The following is a 20,568-nucleotide window of genomic DNA, read 5'->3' on the forward strand; positions in this document are numbered from 1 at the left end:
AGGCTTTTCGATAGGCACGTGAATATGCAGGGAATGGAGGGATATGGATCACGCACAGGCAGAAATTGAGAAGGCAGGGTAGGTGATGTGTAGGAACTGATGGAAACCATTGCAATCCACGATGAATGTGTCAGCAGTAAATGTGAGCACCTTGAAGAAATTTGGATCAAAGTTGATGAGCTGGAGTCTGAGATTCCTCCATGACACCTGTCAGTGTCTTGAGAAATTATCTGGACATGCTGTTCCAAGAGGTATTTATACCCACTAGAATAATTACTGCAGAGTTGCTTAATTAGGAGGTGTGACTACAAGTGAGGCAGGTATAAGAGTCCTGTCAAAAGCAATGGAGGAGCCTCGGCCCATGTACTTGTTCGAGAGGTGTACTATTCTTTCAACTTGTGTGGATGACAGCAGACACTTTGGGGGAGATGCGCAACTGACCACAGTGCCATGATAACAAGAGCTATTCAAGTTGAAGGAGTGAAAAAGAATGTAGCAGTGATAAATGACAGTACAGTAAGGGGAAAGTTACAATTCTTTGCAGCCACAAGCCTGGATTTCAAAGTTTGTTTCGTCTGCACGGTGCTGGGTTTAGTGACATTGCATTGATCGTGAGGAACTGGAATGAGATGAGAAAGATCCAGTTGTTGCCCATGTGGGAACCAATGAAGTAGGACAGAGGTTCTTTAGAGGAGCTTGTGGCTAAATTGGAAAGCAGAACCGCAAAATTAATCCCAGGATTATTTACCTTTTGAGCCAAATGCAAATTAATATAGGGTCAGTAAAATCAAAGTTGAAAGCAATCTTACAGCCATACAGAGACGAGGTTGCAAAGGGACCATGGCTGAGAATTAAATAGTCGAGGATACTTCCCCTTTAGAAGAGTGAGTCACAGTGTAAATGGAAGAGGGTAATCAGTGATGATAAAGAGCGTGAGAAGGGTTCATAGCTTCATCCCAACTGATTCAACTTAATTTTCTGAGCGAAGGAAGAGCAAGGGACTCCCAAACAGTCATGGTAATATTGGGCATTGTATAAATCAGGAAACTAGAGCTGCATATAACAAAGATAATATGACAATCATGGGGAACCGGTGTATGTGGCAAACCAAATTTGCAATAATAGCATGAAGGACAAAATCATGGAGTGCATAGAAATGGCTTTCCAGGTCAGTCTGTTGAGCCACTGAGTGACCAGGGTATTTTAGAACTTGTATTGTGTAAAGAGAAGATTAATTCATAATTTGGTAAAGTTAGGGAAGAATAATCACAATTTGGTTATTAAGATCAAAAATGATTTAGTTTGATGCAAAATCATGATCTCTGTGTACAATAAAGGTATGAGTTGCGAGTTGGCAATGGTAGATTGGGAATCTACCCAGGAAGACTGTGAATTCTCAGTTGTCGAGTGCATTCAGGACAGATCGTTAGTTTTTAGATACTGAGACGATTGATGAAAATGGGGTTAGTGCTGGAAAATGATAGAGGTAAAGGATCATCTGTGATCTTATTTGAATATTAATGCATGTAGAAGGGATTGAATGGCTTACTCCTGCCCAATTTCTTATTGTCCTGAAGATAAAGGGGGAAACTCTTTGTGACCCAAAAGAAATAATATGACTGTGAGGAAAATGTTCAAACACTGGAATTTTGCTATTTCTAATTCACATGTAGAGAGATTGAGTTTCTCATTAGTAAGATCTCAACTGCTGTTTTGAAACTTTTAAAAAATCATAACGCTGTCGGATGAAGAGTGGATGTGATCCCATTCCCACCAGTCGAGGAAAGTAAAGTACTGATATGTTTGGATGGGGCAGGGGGACGTTATCCTGGTTAGTGTTGGATTAATTTGGTTAGTGTTGGATTAATTGGAATTGTGCCTTGGATTGAAAGGGAATTGATTACAAATTTTGCTGTTAAGTATTTTCCAGTTCCTGAGTGAAAATATGCTCTTACAGTTTTCCCTTTGAAGAAAGATTGGGCTTGAGAGTGCAGGGAGTTTATGGTTAGTAGCAGTGTGCCTTCCCCTCTTCATCCTTCCTTCCTGTCTTTCTTCCTTCTCTTTTCTTCCCCCACCCACCCCACGCCCCCCCCAACCCACTCAAGACCTTTCACCCAAGCCAAGGGGTCAGTTTCCCTATCAGCATTCTGTATGCTGACGTGCTGAAGTGACTATTTGAGAGGGATACTCGGATGCAGTGATTGTTTTCGAAATCTTAATTCTGGGTGTGTTGTTTCATGAGTGAGTATAATCTTAGCATACAAAGTATTGGTGAAATATGGTCCTTTATAGCCTTTTCTTAATCCTTCAGAAATAAAATTTACTGTAATCATTATATTTCTGTTGAAGTTGTAAGGAACAATGTAGACTTGTTAGGTAGGCCTCCAATTCAATATCAATACGGTAGATTAGATTAGGTACTGGATTGAGTGTAAACCAGTTACAAGAATTTGTGTTAATATATGTTGAGATAAGGGCTATATGTGCAGGTTAAAATCTCAAATATCAAGCAAATATTGCCGTTTACCTAATATAAACTTAAGCTGTGTTACAAAACTGAAGTTGAAACGATGAAATAATAAAGTTTTTAAAAAAAATGCTGGAAATCTGAAATAAAAATAGACAATACTGGAAATACTCAGCAAGTTGGGCATCATCAGCGGGGAGAGGGAAAAGAGTTAATAGTTCAGATCAGAGCTGATGGAAGGTCATCAACTTGAAGCATTGGTTCTGTTTTACACTCCATGGATGCTGCCTGACTTGCTGAGAATTCCCAGCATTCTCTTTGTATTGTAATGAGGGAATTTTGTTTTCTGCTGTTTTGAATTATAAATCTGTTCCTTTCCTTATCAAAAATGAATGATCAATTATTAGTGATCAATTATTATGTACTTTTTTAAGAAGTTCTATATTAGACAACAGTCTGGTTCTAAGATTTTCAAGTAAATCTTATTATTCTGTTATTATTATACTAGTGTATCACTGGTGAAACTACAGCATCAATGTAGTTTGTGTGTAATTTTGAAAATATCTAAGTGCTATTAATGATGCCTGAAGTTGTTTCACTGGTGCAATAGGAATACATAGAAGCAATAATAAAATCATTCATTCTGGTATTCACCCATAAATCGAAATGCCAGCTGGCTAGCAGCAGGGCAGCAGTGAGCTACTTGTACAGCCTTGTTGGTCAGACACACAAGTAAAACCCACTTGTCATTTGCTGGTTGTTTTACATAAAATGTCCTTTAAGTTCTTGGCTATTTGCATCTCAGTACAACAGTAGAAATGAAATATCTGTAGATGCTTTATCTGTTACTTTTATGGCATCTTTAATTATTGCCTTGTTCCACAATTGAGTTTTTCTTCTTCATTTGTGTCCTTATTTCTCTGCACTGTATTTGAAGTGTTAGATCTTGGTGGAACACACTGCTCATAATTACTAGCTGTCACTGCCCTGGGCTTGGACATTGGATCAATGGGAGTCAGGATTTCTCATTTGCTTTCTGTCTGTTTCAGGAGATCTGTGTGCTGTTTGAGGTGGCATTTTCATTTACAGTGTCCAAAGCGATGGCAGCAGTGACTGCAATGTCCACCGTCTTTTCCAGCGGAGAGAAGAGAGTGAATATGTTTAACGTGGAGATTTTAAGACTGTTTAATTCATTTATCCACAGGTTGCAACCATCTTACGGGGAGGGAGGAGATTTCATCTTAGAGATGATCTGTGGGCAGTGCACATTGAAGCCATTTGCGTAGAACTATGGGCTGTGCCTCAGCCAAGCATGTGTCTACTGTTCAAAACGAGGAGGAAGCGCAGAAGGGAAAGAACTACCAAAATGGCGATGTCATTGGGGGTATGTACCGAGGATGACTTCAGGGACATTTAACAGCTGCCTTGACTGTGTTAACCGTTGACAGTTTAGGACTTGATTAGAACTGTTTACAGCAAGAGCAGAATTAAAATGAGAACTAAAATACCTGTGGGCAATTTAATGCAGAATTCTCTTTGGAGATGTTTTATTTTACTAATATTATTGCTCTGATTTGTATTTGAAATGTTTCCCATGTCTTTATTGTCACTTTCAAGAATGTTAGACTTGACTTCTAAGGTTTGCAAACCTTTTAAATGATCTGCTTTAACAAGACATGTATAATATAAAAAACATGTTTCTTTGTGGCTTCTCTGGTAAAAGAGAGCAGCTAATCATCATCTGCAACAGTGAGGGCTGCTGTGTAATATTTGAAATGAAAAATTAAACTTTCTCAAGAGATATTGGAGCAAAATTGAAATATTTTATCCTTCTGTTGCTGGCAGTTTTTAAGCATCCATTGCTCATCTTAATTTGTTAGGAGGTGGCATTTGATTTTATTGTTTAAACTGCGTAATGCCCTGTGAAATCTTATCCAGTTGAGACAGAGTAATCCTGGAGACTGAGCACTGGTAATGCAGTCTTCATTAGTGTACACTGAATGAGGTTGCTATCAGTGACTTGCAAAATATTCACACTTTCATTGAAAATCAGTGGTTACCTGTTGAATGGGTGTGGGTTATTTATACTGAATGTGAAAGAAGTGTATGCTTGGTTCTGGGGATTTGTTGATAGCATGAATCTTTTATTTGTTAGAGAATAATATTCCATATGTAATGCTCCAGCTTCTCCTGTGAAACAACCAGATAACGCTCAGGTTAAATCTGTTTAACTTTCACATTTGCATTATGCTGCTGAACCTACTGTGATCTTAAAATTCATCTTCACTGGAGGGGGATAAAAAGGTTTTGAGTTCATGAAAGTCTATCAAAAGTGATTCCAACAATTCAAAACATGAAGTCATGGAAACATAGAAAACCTACAGCACAATTCAGGCCCTTCGGCCCACAAAGCTGTGCCGAACATGTCCCTACCTTAGAAATTACTAGGCTTACCCATAGCCCTCTATTTTTCTCAGCTCCATGTACCTATCCAAAAGTCTCTTAAAAGACCCTATCGTATCCGCTTCCACCACTGTTGCCGGCAGCCCATTCCACACACTCACCACTGAGTAAAAAAAACTTACTCCTGACATCTTCTCTATATCTACTCCCCAGGACCTTAAACCTCTGTCCTCTTGTGGCAACCATTTCAGCCCTGGGGAAAAAGCCTCTGACTATCTACACGATCAATGCCTCTCATCATCTTATATACCTCTATCAGGTCCCCCCTCATCCGCCGTCGTTCCAAGGAGAAAAGGCTGAGTTCCCTCAACCTACTTTCATAAGGCATGCTCCCCAATCCAGGCAGCATCCTTGTAAATCTCCTTTGCACCCTTTCTAGTCCTTTATTACTTTAATTGTGTGAGTTCCTAAATGCTTATTTTTTCATTACATTTAGTTCCCATTAACTTTCGATCATGCTGGTGCAGATACCTACTGCTGTTCCATATGCCTTTTGAAGTGACATTTGGATCATTCCAAAACTTCAATTACAAAGCAAGAAAATGTACTTAAATTTACTGCATACATTATCCTTTGTAGACCAGAATAAGTTGGATGTGAACTGGATAACATAAAATTGCATGGAGCTCAGAAAACCATCAGGTTAATTCAGTGACAAGAAGGTGCTTTTTATTTTCTCACATGCAGTTTTCATCTTCATGTTGTTTATTGTAAATGGTGTGCTTCCAATTTGTTTGTGCTTGGTGCAGTGAAGTTTGTATGAAGTACATTTAGGAAGCTTGAGGGGAGTTCCTAGTGCTCACGCATGTGAATGGCAACACAGTTGGTAAATCAGCTTCCTGTTTTTACCAGATTTGGATTGTTTGACATGTTGCGTTGTCTTCACTGTAGACTAACCTAAAGGTCCATAGTAAAATAGAATGTCTGTGTCCCCCACGCATTGTCCAGTACAAAACAACCTAGTACTGTGAAATTTTCCATGCAAGTTAGGTTTAGGATAAAGATGTCCACTGCACTCTTTAGTTTTTCTAAAAGCACCATAGGAGACCTTCCATAGCCCAAGAAGGGTCTAATTTTAATTTTCGCCTTTGAAAATTGATGAGATTTATTTCAAGATCCCTTTTTTGAGGTGCTAAACATTTGGATGGACCTGACTGAAGTACTTTTGGTTTACCTGAACCACAGAAGTGAAATTGAAAATTTGTGCACTGAGTTTCTGTGGGAGACCAGTTATGATTTGAACCAGTTAGACAAATACTGTATATCTGAAAGAGAACCAAGTTTAGTGAGATACCAAAGAAATGCCTTGGATACTATTACAGAGGCTGCTTACAGTGATGAAGGAATCATTTTGTTCTGCATGCTTCTGCTAGAAGGGGACTATCCTTATTTATGTACTTTTGGCAAAAGTTCGAAGGTGGACAAAACCTTGGCCATTGGCATTATCAGGCATTGCTTCAACACTTTTGATGGGAGAAAACCCCATTCAAGTTTGACAAATGTGGAGACTTCAACATGTAGCATTGGTCAGGGACCTGCAAAGCAAAATATTCTAATAGATTGAAAACATTGTCTGGGATGAATGCACAATAGCTCACAAAGCAGCCACTGAAGCATTAGATTGTATGTTACAAGATCTTGGACATAGTAATAAATTAATGGGAGGTTTTTTTTTAGTGCTAGCTGGAGATTTTGTCAAACACATGTACTAATTCCATGAGGTACTAAAGCAGATGAATTAAAAGCCTGTATTAAAGCATCATATTTGGGAAGAAGTTAAACAATTACACCTGAAAACCGATACATAAGTGCGTTTGACAGGTGATCCATTTGCGACAGAGTTTGCTTCGAATTTATTCAAATTAGGAAATGGGGAAATTTCAACACAGAGACTCAACAGGAAAGATTTTGGATGAAAAACTTGGGCTGAGTTGTCACATCGTGATCTGATGCAAGCTGATATTCCCAAAATGTCACTCAACACTATTTGAATTACCAGTGATTGCGCGGCAGAGCAATTTTAGCATCAACACACACAAAATGCTGGAGGAACGCGGCAGAGCAATTTTAGCATCAACACACACAAAATGCTGGAGGAACTCCTGATGAAGGGTCTCGACCCGAAACATCGACTGTTTATTTCTCTCCATAGATGCTGCCTGACCTGCTGAGTTCAATCAACATTTTGTGTGTGTTGCTCCAGATTCCAGCATCTGCAGAATCTCTTGTGTCTTGATTTTAGCATCAGGACATGATGCAGCTCAGGCCATGAATAAAGACCTTCTTTCAAAGCTTCCCAGACCACCTGTACAATACAAGTCTATTAACAGTGGAACAGACGTTGAGGCTGTACGTTTTCGTCTTGAACTTCTAAATACTCTGACACCACCTGGTGTGCCATCGTGTAATCTTGAACTAAAAGGAGGAGCACCAATTCGTGTTATTCGGGAATTTGGATCCATCAATACTATGCAACAGCACAAGTTTATCAGTTCAAAAATTACTACCACATTATAATTGAGGCAATAATAATTACTGGCAGTGCTGTTGGGGAAAATTGCTTCATCCCTTGGATACCAGCTATCCCATCTGATCTACCTTTTTCAATTCGAGCAACTTCACTTCCCTGTTCAACTTAGTTTTGGTCTGAGCATTAACAAGGTGCAAGGACAATTCACTAGAAGTTGTTGGCCTTGATTTCAAACTCAGTGCTTTTCCCATGGTCAGCTATATGTTGGTTGCTTCAGAGCTGGATAGAAAAATAATCTGCACGTTTTTATACCGAATTCAAAAGACATGTAGTGTAAATCAAGTAAATTTTTACATTAAGCATAGTGTACACATTTATTTTCAGTGTGTATGTTTTTATTGGTGACTTCAGTTAAACTATGGAATTCATGGAATTTAAGTTAGATTTTGTTTCATTTACAGGAAGCGTTATACATGCCTGATTGCATGGTAGTAATTGCAAACATTATGATTGCCAGCATAATAACCCAAGCAACACTGTTGTCCATGTGTTAAGCACGTGGCAACACAACCTAGGCAATTTACCACATGAAGCCCAGCTAACTCTATAAAGTAACTCTTTATTGTGTAAGGGCAAAGTAATCTTAACATTACTGATGTTAATGTCTCTCTGTCGTACCACTACCTACTTGACTTGCCACTCCAGTTTGCACTAGTTGTTCAACTGAGGGGATCTCCCATTGGCCAGATGATTGATCCTTCTCTCAGCTTCGGGCTTGAGGGTCGTCTTCGCAATTATTCTTCTCTGGAGTTATTGCTGCTTATTGGGATTCTTCATCTACTCGTATACTGGTTTTCGCAATCATTCATCCATGTGGTGAACAAGAAACAAAGTGCTGCTTTACTCTCCTTTCACACAACAGCCTGTGCTTGTTCCATACTCATTGCCTTTGACTGAATCCAGTTAACTGCAGATTTAACATAGTTATTGTCTTTGACCCACAGACTTAACTCTACTGGCCAACAATGGTATAGTGGCTAGTTTTGAATGAAACTGGTTTATAACTTAAATCACAGTGTAATGATGTTTGAAAATGGTTGGGGGGGGAGGTGGAAAGAACTGCAGATACTGGAAATTAGAAATAAAAACAGAAAACGTTTGAAACATTCGGGTCAGGTAATGGGCATTTGGGACAAGTAGCAGTAGGCACCCAACATCTGGAGCAGAACTGGACAAAAGGGGAAAACTGGCATTCCTTAAGGGTAAATATGAACAAAATTAACCAGCATAAAGAGTAGCAGAGTTTAATTTCTATCTGAAGCTGCTTTAAAAGTCTATCCTTTGCAACTCTCTTCCGGTGAATGATGCAAGCACAAATAGATGGTGTAGTGATGGAGGCCAATTGTAGTGATGTCTCTCTTGGTATGCAAGTGTGTGGGCACTTGACTGATAGTGATGAGCTGGAATGAAACAATACAGTTCTTCTCCTCAAGCAATGAAAACATTACTTGTGGTGAAAATTATTTTTATACATGGAAGACTTAAGGAATCTACAGTAGAGGAACATTCAGAAGAGTAGTCCTATGTTAATATTCATGACTCTCATGAGCTTATTCTGATCTGTTTCATCTAACCTCTGTATATGCATCTCAGATATAGTTTCTTCTTAAAGGCTAACATGCCCCTTGTTTCAACTTCAGCAGTTTTGCTTGGGTCCTGGGGAATGGATTACAAATTAGAAAACTTATCATGCTTTGTTCATTTAAACTTGCCTTTTTGCTCCTGTTACGTTAAAATGCTGTGTTCTGATACCAGGCTCCACTGGTGCATTTAGTCTACTGTAACTGTACGTTCCCGTAGGTCAACTGCATGGTACAGAACACTGGTTTTACGATGCTATTTACCAGGATTATTTCTGATTTGCTGCCAAATCATAAATAGTGCTTTGCAAGTCATCAATCAAGTAGGATTGCCAGCATGTTTTGCAGCCAATGTGGGTAACTCTTGGAGTGTGGGTGCAATTGTAAAGCAGGAAACACTGCTCAAGGGGTAATGTGGTAATGACCAGATAATCCCTTTCAGAAAAATAGATGGAAGATTGTTGTAAAAAGCCGATGTGGTGGATAATTAGTGCCTCAGCAACTTGCTTTCCAGCATATTGAAGGAAACTGTTATTTGCTGAAATTCTTTCTACTTCTTTGCCTCGTGGAGTGTCTGCTGAAGCAGATGTTCTTGTAATGACTTGTGTTGTATTTTGCCTGATGTAATTGAAACAGGGTCTTTAAGAATTTGCAGTGGACATTCAAGCTTTATTACTGAGTGATTAACGGTGTCAGGTACTTAACAGACTTTTCATGTCTCTTTATATTACTTGTTATTGCATACATATGTTATAGAAGTAATGTTTACATATCAAATTTTAAGAATGACATGTCCAAGAATTTATTTAGAAAAACGTATTTGTTTACAATGACAGGGCAGCGTGACATTAAACTAGTTAACAAATAATGGTATATTGAACATGAGTGTTTGTTAGCTGAGAGCATTTGCTTATTCATGATCCAAATAGGCTTTCTGCAGAAACTACTGACTTGAGTGGTAAAGCTTCATTCAAGTAAAACCATGAGGGAAACAAGAATAAAATGTTTGCAGCTATCATCTGGTTACGTTCACGGTCACTTGACTGATGAGAATCGCTTTTCAGATGGAACACGCTGCTAATTGACTAGAAGTTTTTTTTTCCCACGGCTAAAAACATAAGCAATTTGTTAATCTGTCTTGGTAATCAGTGAGCACCTTGCGCTCATTATGTTGGGAGTCCTGTAAGGTTGACAGGGATTGCTTGGCAAGCCATCTCTTCTTGTAATGAATACAAAGGTGAAACGTGCAAGGGTCAGGTTTTAAATGGAAAGCTACAAAGTTGAGCTTTGTCTGGACTCTAAGGCAGAATAAACAAGATTAGTTATGATTTATTTGGTTTTGAAGTCGAGCTAACAGACCAGCTGATATCCATGTCCACTCCTGATAGTTGTCATATACCTACTTCAAATCCCAAACCCTCATCTGTCGGATTGGTATGTATCCCAGGTAAGAGATAAAAATTATAAGGTGAAATAATGCTTAATAGTCAATGGCACAGATTGGCATTTTCATTTTCTAAAAAAATGTGAATTTGATTTTCAAAGTACTGGTAATATCCTAGAATTTGCTGTCGTCATGGTGAAAGCAATGATGCATTGAGTGTTGCAAGATTCAAAGCTCCCAGTTGTTTCCTGTGTTCTGTTCCCTCAGAGTTATAGTATGGGAGCTCCCTTGTAGATTAAAATTTAGTGCTTTTGTGCACACTGTCAGTCACATCTTAGATGTTGGCTAGGCAAATAATTATTATAAAGTTCTTTAGAAACATTGATTATACTTTGTTTTTGTTTTGAAAACGAAAATCTGATCTGATACAGAGTTATTGGGAAAATCTGCTGGCTCATTGAAAGTAGAGGCTCAACTAATCAAATCACTCAAAACTAGCAAAATCTTGAGCCATTGTGAAATAACACAAAATACATTTAAAATAAGGCTTATACCAAATGAGTAATCAAGGATTCGGCACTTAGTACAATAACTTAATTAATATAACACTACTGAATTGCTGAGAGTTGAATTAATATTCTTTCCAGATTTAGCATTGTTTAGTTCTGAACTTTTGTCAGCTGATTTAGTGCATATAATTCCCAAAATACTGCAGTGTGTATGTTTTAATTCTGGAGAAGTTGCAGTATTTGTCAGTAGGATTCTCACTGGAATAATGTCACTTTAACTGCACAGGTGCAATAAATTGGAGACACAGAAAGGATGAATTGATGGAGAGGAGTTGCACGTAAAGGTGAATGAACCTGATATGGTACAGTTCACATTGAGTAGATGTGTTCCCTACTGAGAAGCAAAACGTGGCTTAAAAGCAGTAGGTTTTATGTGAGAGGGAGGAGTTTTAAAGGGGATCTGAGGGGTGAGCTTTTAAACATAAAGCATGGTTGATATCTGGAACTTGCTGCAATCACTACATTTAAGAGGCATTTAGATGGATATTTAAGTTGGCAAGGTATAGAAGGATACAGATGTAATGTTGGCAAATGGCTTTCGTGCAGATGGGCATGGATGTGGAGGGCCAGAGGGCCTATTTCTGTGCTGTACAACTCTATGACACCCAGTTAGAATGCAAATGTGTTCACATTTTAAGCCATCTGCGTTCCTAATGGTGGTCAAGTGCAGGTAAACTGCAAGACAAAACCTTAGTTAATTTGATAGTCAAAAGGCAAGTTAGAGAGAGAGAGAGAGAGAGAGTAAAGCATGGCATTTTAGGAATACTTTGCATCTGTAAGAGAGAGAGCTGATCAGAGGCTGTCAAGCTGGAAATTATCTTAATGCATAAGAGTCTATGGAGATGATGTTAAATCAACTTGTCTGATGGGGAAACGGGCAATTCTCAATATTCATGCTAAGGTCAGACTGTAAATTGTCATTTGGTTTGTTTGGATTTAGTTGGTCACTGTTGAGGAAGCAAAGGCCAATTATTAGGAGCCAAACCAGAATTGATCAGTTGAAGATGGATAAAATAAGTAGTGAAAGAAGGCTCAATAGTTAGGGGGACAGATGGGAGATTCTGTGGCCTCAAAAGAGATGCCAGGTTGGTGTGTTGCCTCCCAGTTGCCAGGGTCAGGGATGTCTCGGAGTGGCTGCAGAACATTCTCAATGGGTAGGGTGAACAGCCAGAGGTCATGGTTTGTGTTGGTACCAACAATGTAGGTAGAAAGAACGATGAGGTCCTGCGCAGTGAACATAAGGAGTTAGGAGAGAACCTAAAAAGCAGGACCTCAAGGTTAGTAAATTCTGGATTACTCCCAGTGCCACACGCTAGTGAGGGTAGAAATAGAAAGATAACTCTGATGAATGTATGACTGAGGAATGGGGGCAGGGATCATCAGTTCTTGGATCATTGGGATCTCTTCTGGGGTAGGGGTGACCTGTACAAGAGAGCTGTGTTGCACCTGAACTGGAGGGAGACCAATATCCTGGCTGGAAGATTTGCTAGTGCTACTCAGGAGTGTTTAAACTCAAGTGGAAAGGGGGTGGGGATCTGAGCAGTAGAGTGGCTGATGAGAAATCAAGGAATAATGCTGTAGCCAATGAGAGCAAATTTAGTCTTCAGGAGCACCGTAAAGGGAGGGGAAAGACCATTGGTTTCAACTGCATTTAGTTCAATGCAAGTGGTTTGACAGGCAAGTTGGATGAACTCAGGGCGTGGATTGGCTCTGGGAACTGGGATATCGTATCCATAACAGAAATATGGCTGAGGGAAGGGCAGGACTGGCGGCTCAGTGTTCCAGGATACATACCAGAGGAGTGACAGAGATGCAGGTAAGAGAGGATGGGGAATTGCCCTCTTGATAAAAGAGGACATAACAACGGTCCTTAGAGAGAACATTCTTGGTGGATCATCTAGTGAGGCCATATGGGTAGAACTTAGAAATACAAAGAGGATGGTCACTCTGATTGGATTGTATTAAAGGCACCCCCCCCCCCCCCCCAAAATTTAGCAAGAATTCAAGGATCAGATATGTAGAGAGATTACAGCTAGTTGTAAATGTAGTTGGGTAGTGTTAGTGGGAGATTTTAATTTCCCTAATATTGACTGCACTAACCATAGTGTAAAAGGCTTGGACAGAGTGGAATTTGTGAAATGTGTCCAAGAAAGCTTTCTTGATCAATATGTAGAAGGATCTACTAGAGAGGCTGCAACGCTTGAGCTTCTTCCTGGGGAATGAAATAGGGCAAGTGGCAGAGGTGTCGGTCAGCGAGCACTTTAGGTCCAGTGACCATAATTCTATTAGTTCTAAAGTAGTTATGGAGAAGGATACGGTTTATTCACAGGTAAACGTCCTGAACTGGGGCAGAGCAAATTTTGGAGCCATTAGGTGGGATCTTGCAGTGAATGATTGGGTGAGATTGTTTGTAGGGAAAGGAGTGTCAGCCAAGTGGGAGCCCTGTAAAAGTGTGATGTCAAGAGTTCAGGGCCTGCATGTTCCTGTAGGGATGAAGGGCAAGGCTGGCAGGTTTGGGAATTCTGGTTGAGAGATATTTAGGCTCTGGTTAAGAAAAAGAGGGAGGTATACACTGTGTATAAGTAATTGGGAACTAGTGAATCCCTTGATGACTACACGAAGTGCAGGAGTGCACAAGAGAGAAGTTAGGAGGGCAAAAAGAGGATGTGAGAAGGATCTGGTAGGCAAGGTGAAGCAAAATCCCAAGAGATTCTATAGGTATATTAAGAATAAAAGGGTGGCTAGGGAGAGAATAGGTCCCCTTAAAGGTGTGAGTGGAACCAAAGGAAATGGATGAGGTTTTTAATGAATGTTTCTCTTCAGTTTTTACTGTGGAGAAAATGATGGAAGTTAAGGAAATGGGGGAAATGAGTGGTATTGTCTTGGACCACATACAAGTTAGCAGGGAGGAGGTATCAGAGGCCTTAAACTGCATTAAGATGGATAAATCCCCAGAGCCTGCCCTGGTGCATTCTCGGACCTTGTGGGAAGCTAGAGAAGAAATTGCGGAGGCCTTTGCAGAGATAGTTACTTCAACTCTGGCCACAGGTGAGGTTCTGGAGAACTGGAGAGTGGCTAATGTGGTACCATTGTTTAAAAAGGGTAGCAAAAACAAGCCAGGAAACTACAGGCCAGTGAGTCTGACATCGATGGTGGGTAAATTGCTGGAGGGGGTTCTGAGGGACAGGATCTACCAACATTTGGAGAGACAGGGTCAGATTTGAGATGGACAGCATAGCTTTGTGCGTGGGAAGTCATGTCTGACAAATCTATTGAAGCCCTTTGAGGAGGTAACCAAGAGGATAGATGAGGGTAGGGCAATGAATGTTGTCTATTTAAACTTTAGCAAGGTGTTTGAAGTCCCTCGTGGCAGGTTACTGTGGAAGGTTAGATTGTGTGGGATCCAGGGAGAGATAATGGATTGGATTCATAATTGGCTCAGTGGTAGGAAGCAGAAGGGTGATGGTCAAGGATCGTTTCTCAGACTGGAGGCCTGTGTCTAGTTGTGTGCCACAGGGGTTGGTGTTGGGACTTTTGTTGTTTGTAATTTATGTAAACTACTTGGATGTGAATGTACAAGGCATGGATGGTAAGTTTGGAGATGATACTAAAGTAGGTGGTGTTGTAGATAGTGTAGAAGGTTATGAAAAATTACAGGGGGAAAAAGTCAGCTAGTTATGTGGGCTGAGGATTGGCAAATGACTTTCAATCCAGATAAATGTGAGGTATTGAATTTTGGGAGATCAAACCAGGGTAGGACTTGTACAGTGAATGGTAGGGCCCTGGGCAGTGTTATGGAACAGAGGAACCTTGGAGCGTAAGTGCATAGTTTGCTGAAGGCGCGATCACAGGTAGGTAGGGTGGTGAAGAAAGCACTTGGCACGCTGGTCTTCATCATCCATCAGGGCATTTGATTATAGGAGTTGGGAAGTTGTGATGCAGTTATATAAGATGTTGGTGAGGCCTCCCTTGGAGTATTGTGTACAGTTTTGGTCACCCTATTATAGGAAAAATGTTATTAAACTAGAAAGAGTGCAGAAAGGATTTACCAGGATGTTGCCTGGACTTGGGGGCCTGAGTTACAAGGAGAGGTTGCATAGATGGGGACTTTATTCCCTGGAACATAGAAGATTGAGGGGTGACCTGATAGAGGTATACAAGATCATGAGGGGAATAGACAGGGTGAAAGCACACAGTCTTTCCCTCAGGGAGGGGGTGCTAAAAACAAGATTGTATAGGTTTAATATCAGCAGTGAGAGATTTAAGAGGGACATCAGGGACAGCTTCTTCATGCAAAGGGTGGTGTGTATTTGGAATGAGCTGCCAGAGATAGTGGTTGAGGTGGGCACATTAGCAACATTTAAAAGCCATCTAGGTAAGTATATGGATAAGAGGGGTTTAGAGGGCTATGGGCCAAAAATGGACAGACGGGAGTAGCTCGCTGGTCAACACAGCATGGACGAGTTGGTCCGAAGGGCCTGTTTCCATGCTCTATGACTCTGACTCTAACTGTGTATTTTAGAATATATTGTTATGGATTCATTGGGGGGATTTGTGGAAACACATGATGATGAATAAATGACTAAACCTTCAATCAACACTGAAGTAGACCTCAAATTTCCACTTGTGGTCTCCATCACAGATGACCAACTCTATCTACAGGTTCTCAGATGCACAAAGTATTTAGCGTTGGTGATGTGAAGACAAGCATTGCATGCAGTTTGGCATCGGTGTGCATGCCCAGTGACCTGTGTTTGCGGTTCACACACACTGAGACCCCAGGAGCAAAGTTCCATAAGCACGCAGCCCATGCACAAAAGACCTGGTAGTGTTTAGTTAGTGGTCTGAGATTAAATCCCTTCAAGTGGGGGTCAGAAACATTGTGCTCTGCTGCCAGATTTCAAACCCAGTTCTATTAACGTGTTGGAATGCAGCACTTCTGCTTGACATTAATTGGAAAGTAACGTGGAAGTGGGGGGAAAATTAAATCGAGAAATGGATTTTATCCCTCCTTTATGTTAGAAAGAAGTGTATTGATTTTTAAGTGGTGTGTGTGTGTGTTTTTTCTTTCTACAGCAATCTTGCTGACCTTGTTGAGAAGGCAGGGAGCAGTTCTGCTGCCATGTGGAATTGCCAGCTGTTCTGCTCCAGTTACTGATACGCAACATGTTTCTATTTAAAATCAGAAATATAGTGGCCTGTTCTGATCCCCTTGCCAAACTACTGCTTGCCTTGTGAGCAAATTCACTGAGATTTAGTGAAATATAATGTGGGTTTTCTGAAATTCCTGACTGTTGTTGGTTGAAGGCAATTATCTAAGCTTGATAAACAATGAAATCAAAATTGGCTTTCACTTCAAAACCAGTTTGAGCTGCTGCACCAGTTTTTCAGATCAATTACCATTTGGAGATGCATTTAAAGGTAAATTGTTATGTAGTCAACAAAATATTCATCAGCAGTGAAGGAACCCACCTAAAATGTCCATTTACTCAAATACTCAGCTCTGAAGAGTCTTTGACTTGAAGCATTGACTCTTGTCTTTCTACAGATGTTGCCTGACCTGCTGCATATTTTCATTGAGATTTCTGTAGTTCTTTTTTCATTTTTATTTACTCCTATCATAGCAGGCATGATCCAATTGATCTACTGACTTTTGCAGTTCTGATTAGTGATCTTACCTTTGCTTCTGTTTGTTTTCTGATGCTAAGGTTGCCAAATCCACGGAGCTTACTGGAGAGCATCATTTGCACACCACTTAAATGTCATTTTTGTAAGAGTGTTTTCAAGTTTCTGATTGAATAATCAAATAAGCTGTGGTGTGCTGAAGGTTGTCAGCTTTCATCTGCATATCATAAAAAATCTAAATGAGTAAGTAAACTCAACTTTGACTAAGTATCACAATCCTGACAAGCTCTTTTGGCAATCTCTTGAGAGGCTGATCAGTCTACATTATGTGAAACAACATCTATCGAAACAGAAATGAAAAGTAGATGAAAAGCATAAATGAAACAAAACTATAGATTAAACAGTGTATCTTGGATACTGTTTGATTGCTTTCACAAAATGGATAACTTTTCTGCAATTATACACCAGGTCAGTCCACCATATGAAAAATTAAGATAAATTAAATTTAATGGGTGTGATCCACTCTTGGCTTTCTGACGGAGTAACACAACTTCCTTATTTGGAGGCCAATTCAGATTCTCTATATTTGTAGAATTATCCGCTGCTACCTTGATGAAAGTACCACAATTAACCTGTTTCTTAAGAACCCAGTTAAGTACCAGCCCACACTGATCATCCTTATTCAGCAAAGGTAATTTAGGCAACTAAATGTGATATTGGCTCAGAGGCCTCTGCTTAACCAGTCTAATTACCACACTACCCAAATAAGAGGGTTCTCGGGAGACTAACACACAAACACACACGTACATGCATAATACAATAGCACCTTTCATTTTTATTGAAGCCGCAGATAAAATGCCTCAGGGTGACTTATGTTTTTATATTTTAAAATATCCACTTTGTTAAATACTTCATTATTTCTCCAATAATTTTAGTAAAGTACTGCATTCTTCACTAAGTGACGTGAAAGTTGAAATATGTGAATACAGGTTACTGACCCATCTTAATCTCCAACTCTCTTTCCATTTTCAAGAGGTATTTGCTGCTGCTCTCATTATATTCTATTTATTTTGGTGTCGGCAGAGAGAGGAATATCGCGAGCAAACAGGAGAAAGTCCTCATCCAATTGTGTTTCACATCTGCACTGGCGATTCTGGGTGCATTTAACACATGATGGTGTAAAATGTGATGCAATATCTTCCCTCCAAATTTGCGACATATGCTCGTTCCATTATGGGGCTTTAACCTTCTAACCCAAAGGTTAACACTCCCTACTGAACCAGGATCTCTCAAAAATATGATTGAATGTGTGTATTTGGAGACTGAGTAAGGGAGGGATGGGTAGTATTGGTTTATTATTGTCAGTTGTACCGAGGTAAAACTTATCTTGCATACCGATCGTACAGGTCAATTCATTACACTGCATTACACAGTACAGTTATATTGAGTTAGTACAGAGTGCATTGAGGTAAAAACATTAACAGTACAGAGTGAAGTGTCACAGCTACAGAGAGAGTGCAGCGCAATAAGGTGTGAAGTCACAACAAGGTAGATCGTGAGATCATAGTCGATCTCATTGTATAAGGGAACCATTTAATAGTCTTATCACAGTGGGGTAGAAGCTGTCCTTAAGCCTGGTGGTACGTGCCCTCAGGCTTCTGTATCTTCTGCCTGATGGACGAGAAGAGAGATGACCTGAGTGGGTGGGGTCTTTAATTATGCTGGCTGCTTTGCCAAGACAACGAGAGGTAAAGACCGAGTCCGAGGGGAGGCTGGTTTTTGTGATGCTCTGGGCTCTGTTCACAACTCTCTGCAGTTTCTTGTGGTCCTGGGCAGAGCAGTTGCTGTGCCAAGCCATGATGCATCCAGATAGGATGCTTTCTGTGGTGCATCGATAAAAGTTGGTGAGTGTCAAAGGGGACATACTGAATTTCTTTAGCTTCCTGAAGAAGTAGAGGTGCTGGTGAGCTTTCTTGGCCATGACATCTATGTGATTTGGCCAGTATAGGCTATTGGTGATGTTCACTACCAGGAACTTGAAGCTGTCAACCCTCTCAACCTCAGCACTGTTGATGTAGACAGGTGCATGTACACCGCCCCCTTTCCTGAAGTCAATGACCAGCTAGTTTGTTGACATTGAGGGAAAGGTCATTATCATGACACCATTCCACTAAGCTCTCTATCGCATTCGTGTACCCCGACTCATCACTGTTTGAGATACGACCTACTATGGTGGTATCATCTGCAAACTTGTAGATGGAGTTAGAGCAGAATCTGGCCACACAGTCATGAGTATGTAGGGAGTAGAGTAGAGGGCTGAGGATGCAGCCTTGTAGTGAGGAAAGAGAGAATGAATGAAGTTAAGAGCGCAATAAATCAAGGTGGGGGATGAGATCACATAGTAAGGTATGGGATAGACATTGTGTCCCGAACTCTTCACAGGAAAGGATAACCGGACAGGCAGAGGAAAAGATTCAAGGATGTGCTCAAAGTCTCCTTGAAAAAATGCAACATCTCAATTAACTCCTGGGAATCTCTGGCTACTGACCCATTGGGCAGGCGTATTCAGGATAGTTTTGAGAACCTTGAACCCTTGTGTTGGGAATACACCCAAGCCCTGCGTGCAGTAGTAGTAGTACACCACCCACCCACTCCTATGGACACTCATGACCACCATCTGTTGAAGAGTCTGTGCTTCCCACATTGGCCCCAGAATACAGGACACAGCCCCAGAATAAAGGGACATCCCTTCAAAACTGAGATGTGAAGGAATTTCTTCAGCAAGAGGCTGGTGAATCTGTGGAATTTGTTGCTATAGGGCTGTGGAGGCCAAGTCATTGGATGTATTTAAGGCAGAGGTTGACAGGTTCTTGACTGGTTAAGGGTCACAGGAGAAGGTGGTTGGAAAAAAATCAGCCACTCTTGACTTCTGTGGGCCTAATAGTCTAATTCTACTCCTATGTCTTATGGCCTCATTAGCCACCACCAAATCCATAAGACGAGTGGAAGCAAGTCATCTTTATTCCCAAGGGGCTGCCTAAGAAGAAGAGGAAGAAAGCCAAGAGAAAGCTATTCTGGTAAAGATTTGAAGGAAAGGAGTACAGAACATGTGTTGCTTAGCATCTTATCATTAGCACTTCAAACTTTGCAACCGCTGAGAAACTTCGAAGTTGAATTTCTTATTGTGTAAGCAAAGCACTGTAGAGTTGAATGAACAGCACAAGAGTGAATGGCTAATTTGTTGTTGGTTCTTGCTAGAAGAATGTCATACAGAACTGAGAGAATTACGTGCTGCAATTAAAAGTAATATTTTAAGCATCTTATTTGGGCAGTTGTTGACCAGTGTAAAATCTCCCTTAAAGGACAACTCTGCAGTCTCTGAATACTACACTAGAGTATTGGTTGAAATTAAATATTCGTCCACAGTGCATCTTAAACCCAAGTAATCAATGATATAAAGGAACTGCCGCAAACTAAATCAAATGGACTCTGAAATAGTGGGTGAAGTAATTAACGATGACAAGTAACTGTTGCAAAGATGTATTGAAGTTATAAATTAGCCATTAAACAAGCACAGTCCATTCATGATGACATAAGGATCTGACCCATTGTTCTAACCTCTACCTTGCAGAAGGTAGGCAGGACAAATGCGGAAATCTGGGTAGAGCAGAAAGAAAGAATAATTGTTCACTGCCTTAAAGTGAAGTGGATTGCGATCAGTCCTATGGTTGATACTGATTATTGCACGTCTACAAAATTTATATTTGGTACCCGAAGTTAACAAATTTCCAAAATATTCTGCTGAATACAAGTTTGCATGCTGCTGTAGCAGTTTGAGGTTTTTGCAAATGCCTTCAGTCCCATTGCTGACTGTGTTGTTAATGTTGAAAATTGGAAAGCTAAGATCGACAAGGATTTTTGATAGATTACGAAGCCTCCAGCTAAGTTTA

General features: G+C 40.3%; 1 protein-coding gene across 9 annotated transcripts in view; it reads left to right on the forward strand.

Moving 5' to 3' along the window:
• LOC127568345 (uncharacterized protein C1orf21-like) overlaps positions 1-20,568 on the forward strand; it is a 164,940-nt gene that overhangs the window by 50,856 nt on the left and 93,516 nt on the right. For 5 of the 9 annotated variants that reach the window (XM_052011975.1, XM_052011972.1, XM_052011976.1 and 2 more), the window contains one exon: positions 3,672-3,851. The exons of the other annotated variants lie outside the window; for them this stretch is intronic. In XM_052011975.1, the coding sequence (XP_051867935.1) occupies positions 3,758-3,851 (94 nt within the window). In that variant the 5' untranslated portion in view covers positions 3,672-3,757. The remainder of the gene's footprint in view (positions 1-3,671; positions 3,852-20,568) is intronic. 9 annotated transcript variants of the gene reach the window in all.

This window comes from Pristis pectinata, chromosome 3, assembly GCF_009764475.1.
Source record: "Pristis pectinata isolate sPriPec2 chromosome 3, sPriPec2.1.pri, whole genome shotgun sequence".
NCBI classification, from domain to species: domain Eukaryota; kingdom Metazoa; phylum Chordata; class Chondrichthyes; order Rhinopristiformes; family Pristidae; genus Pristis; species Pristis pectinata.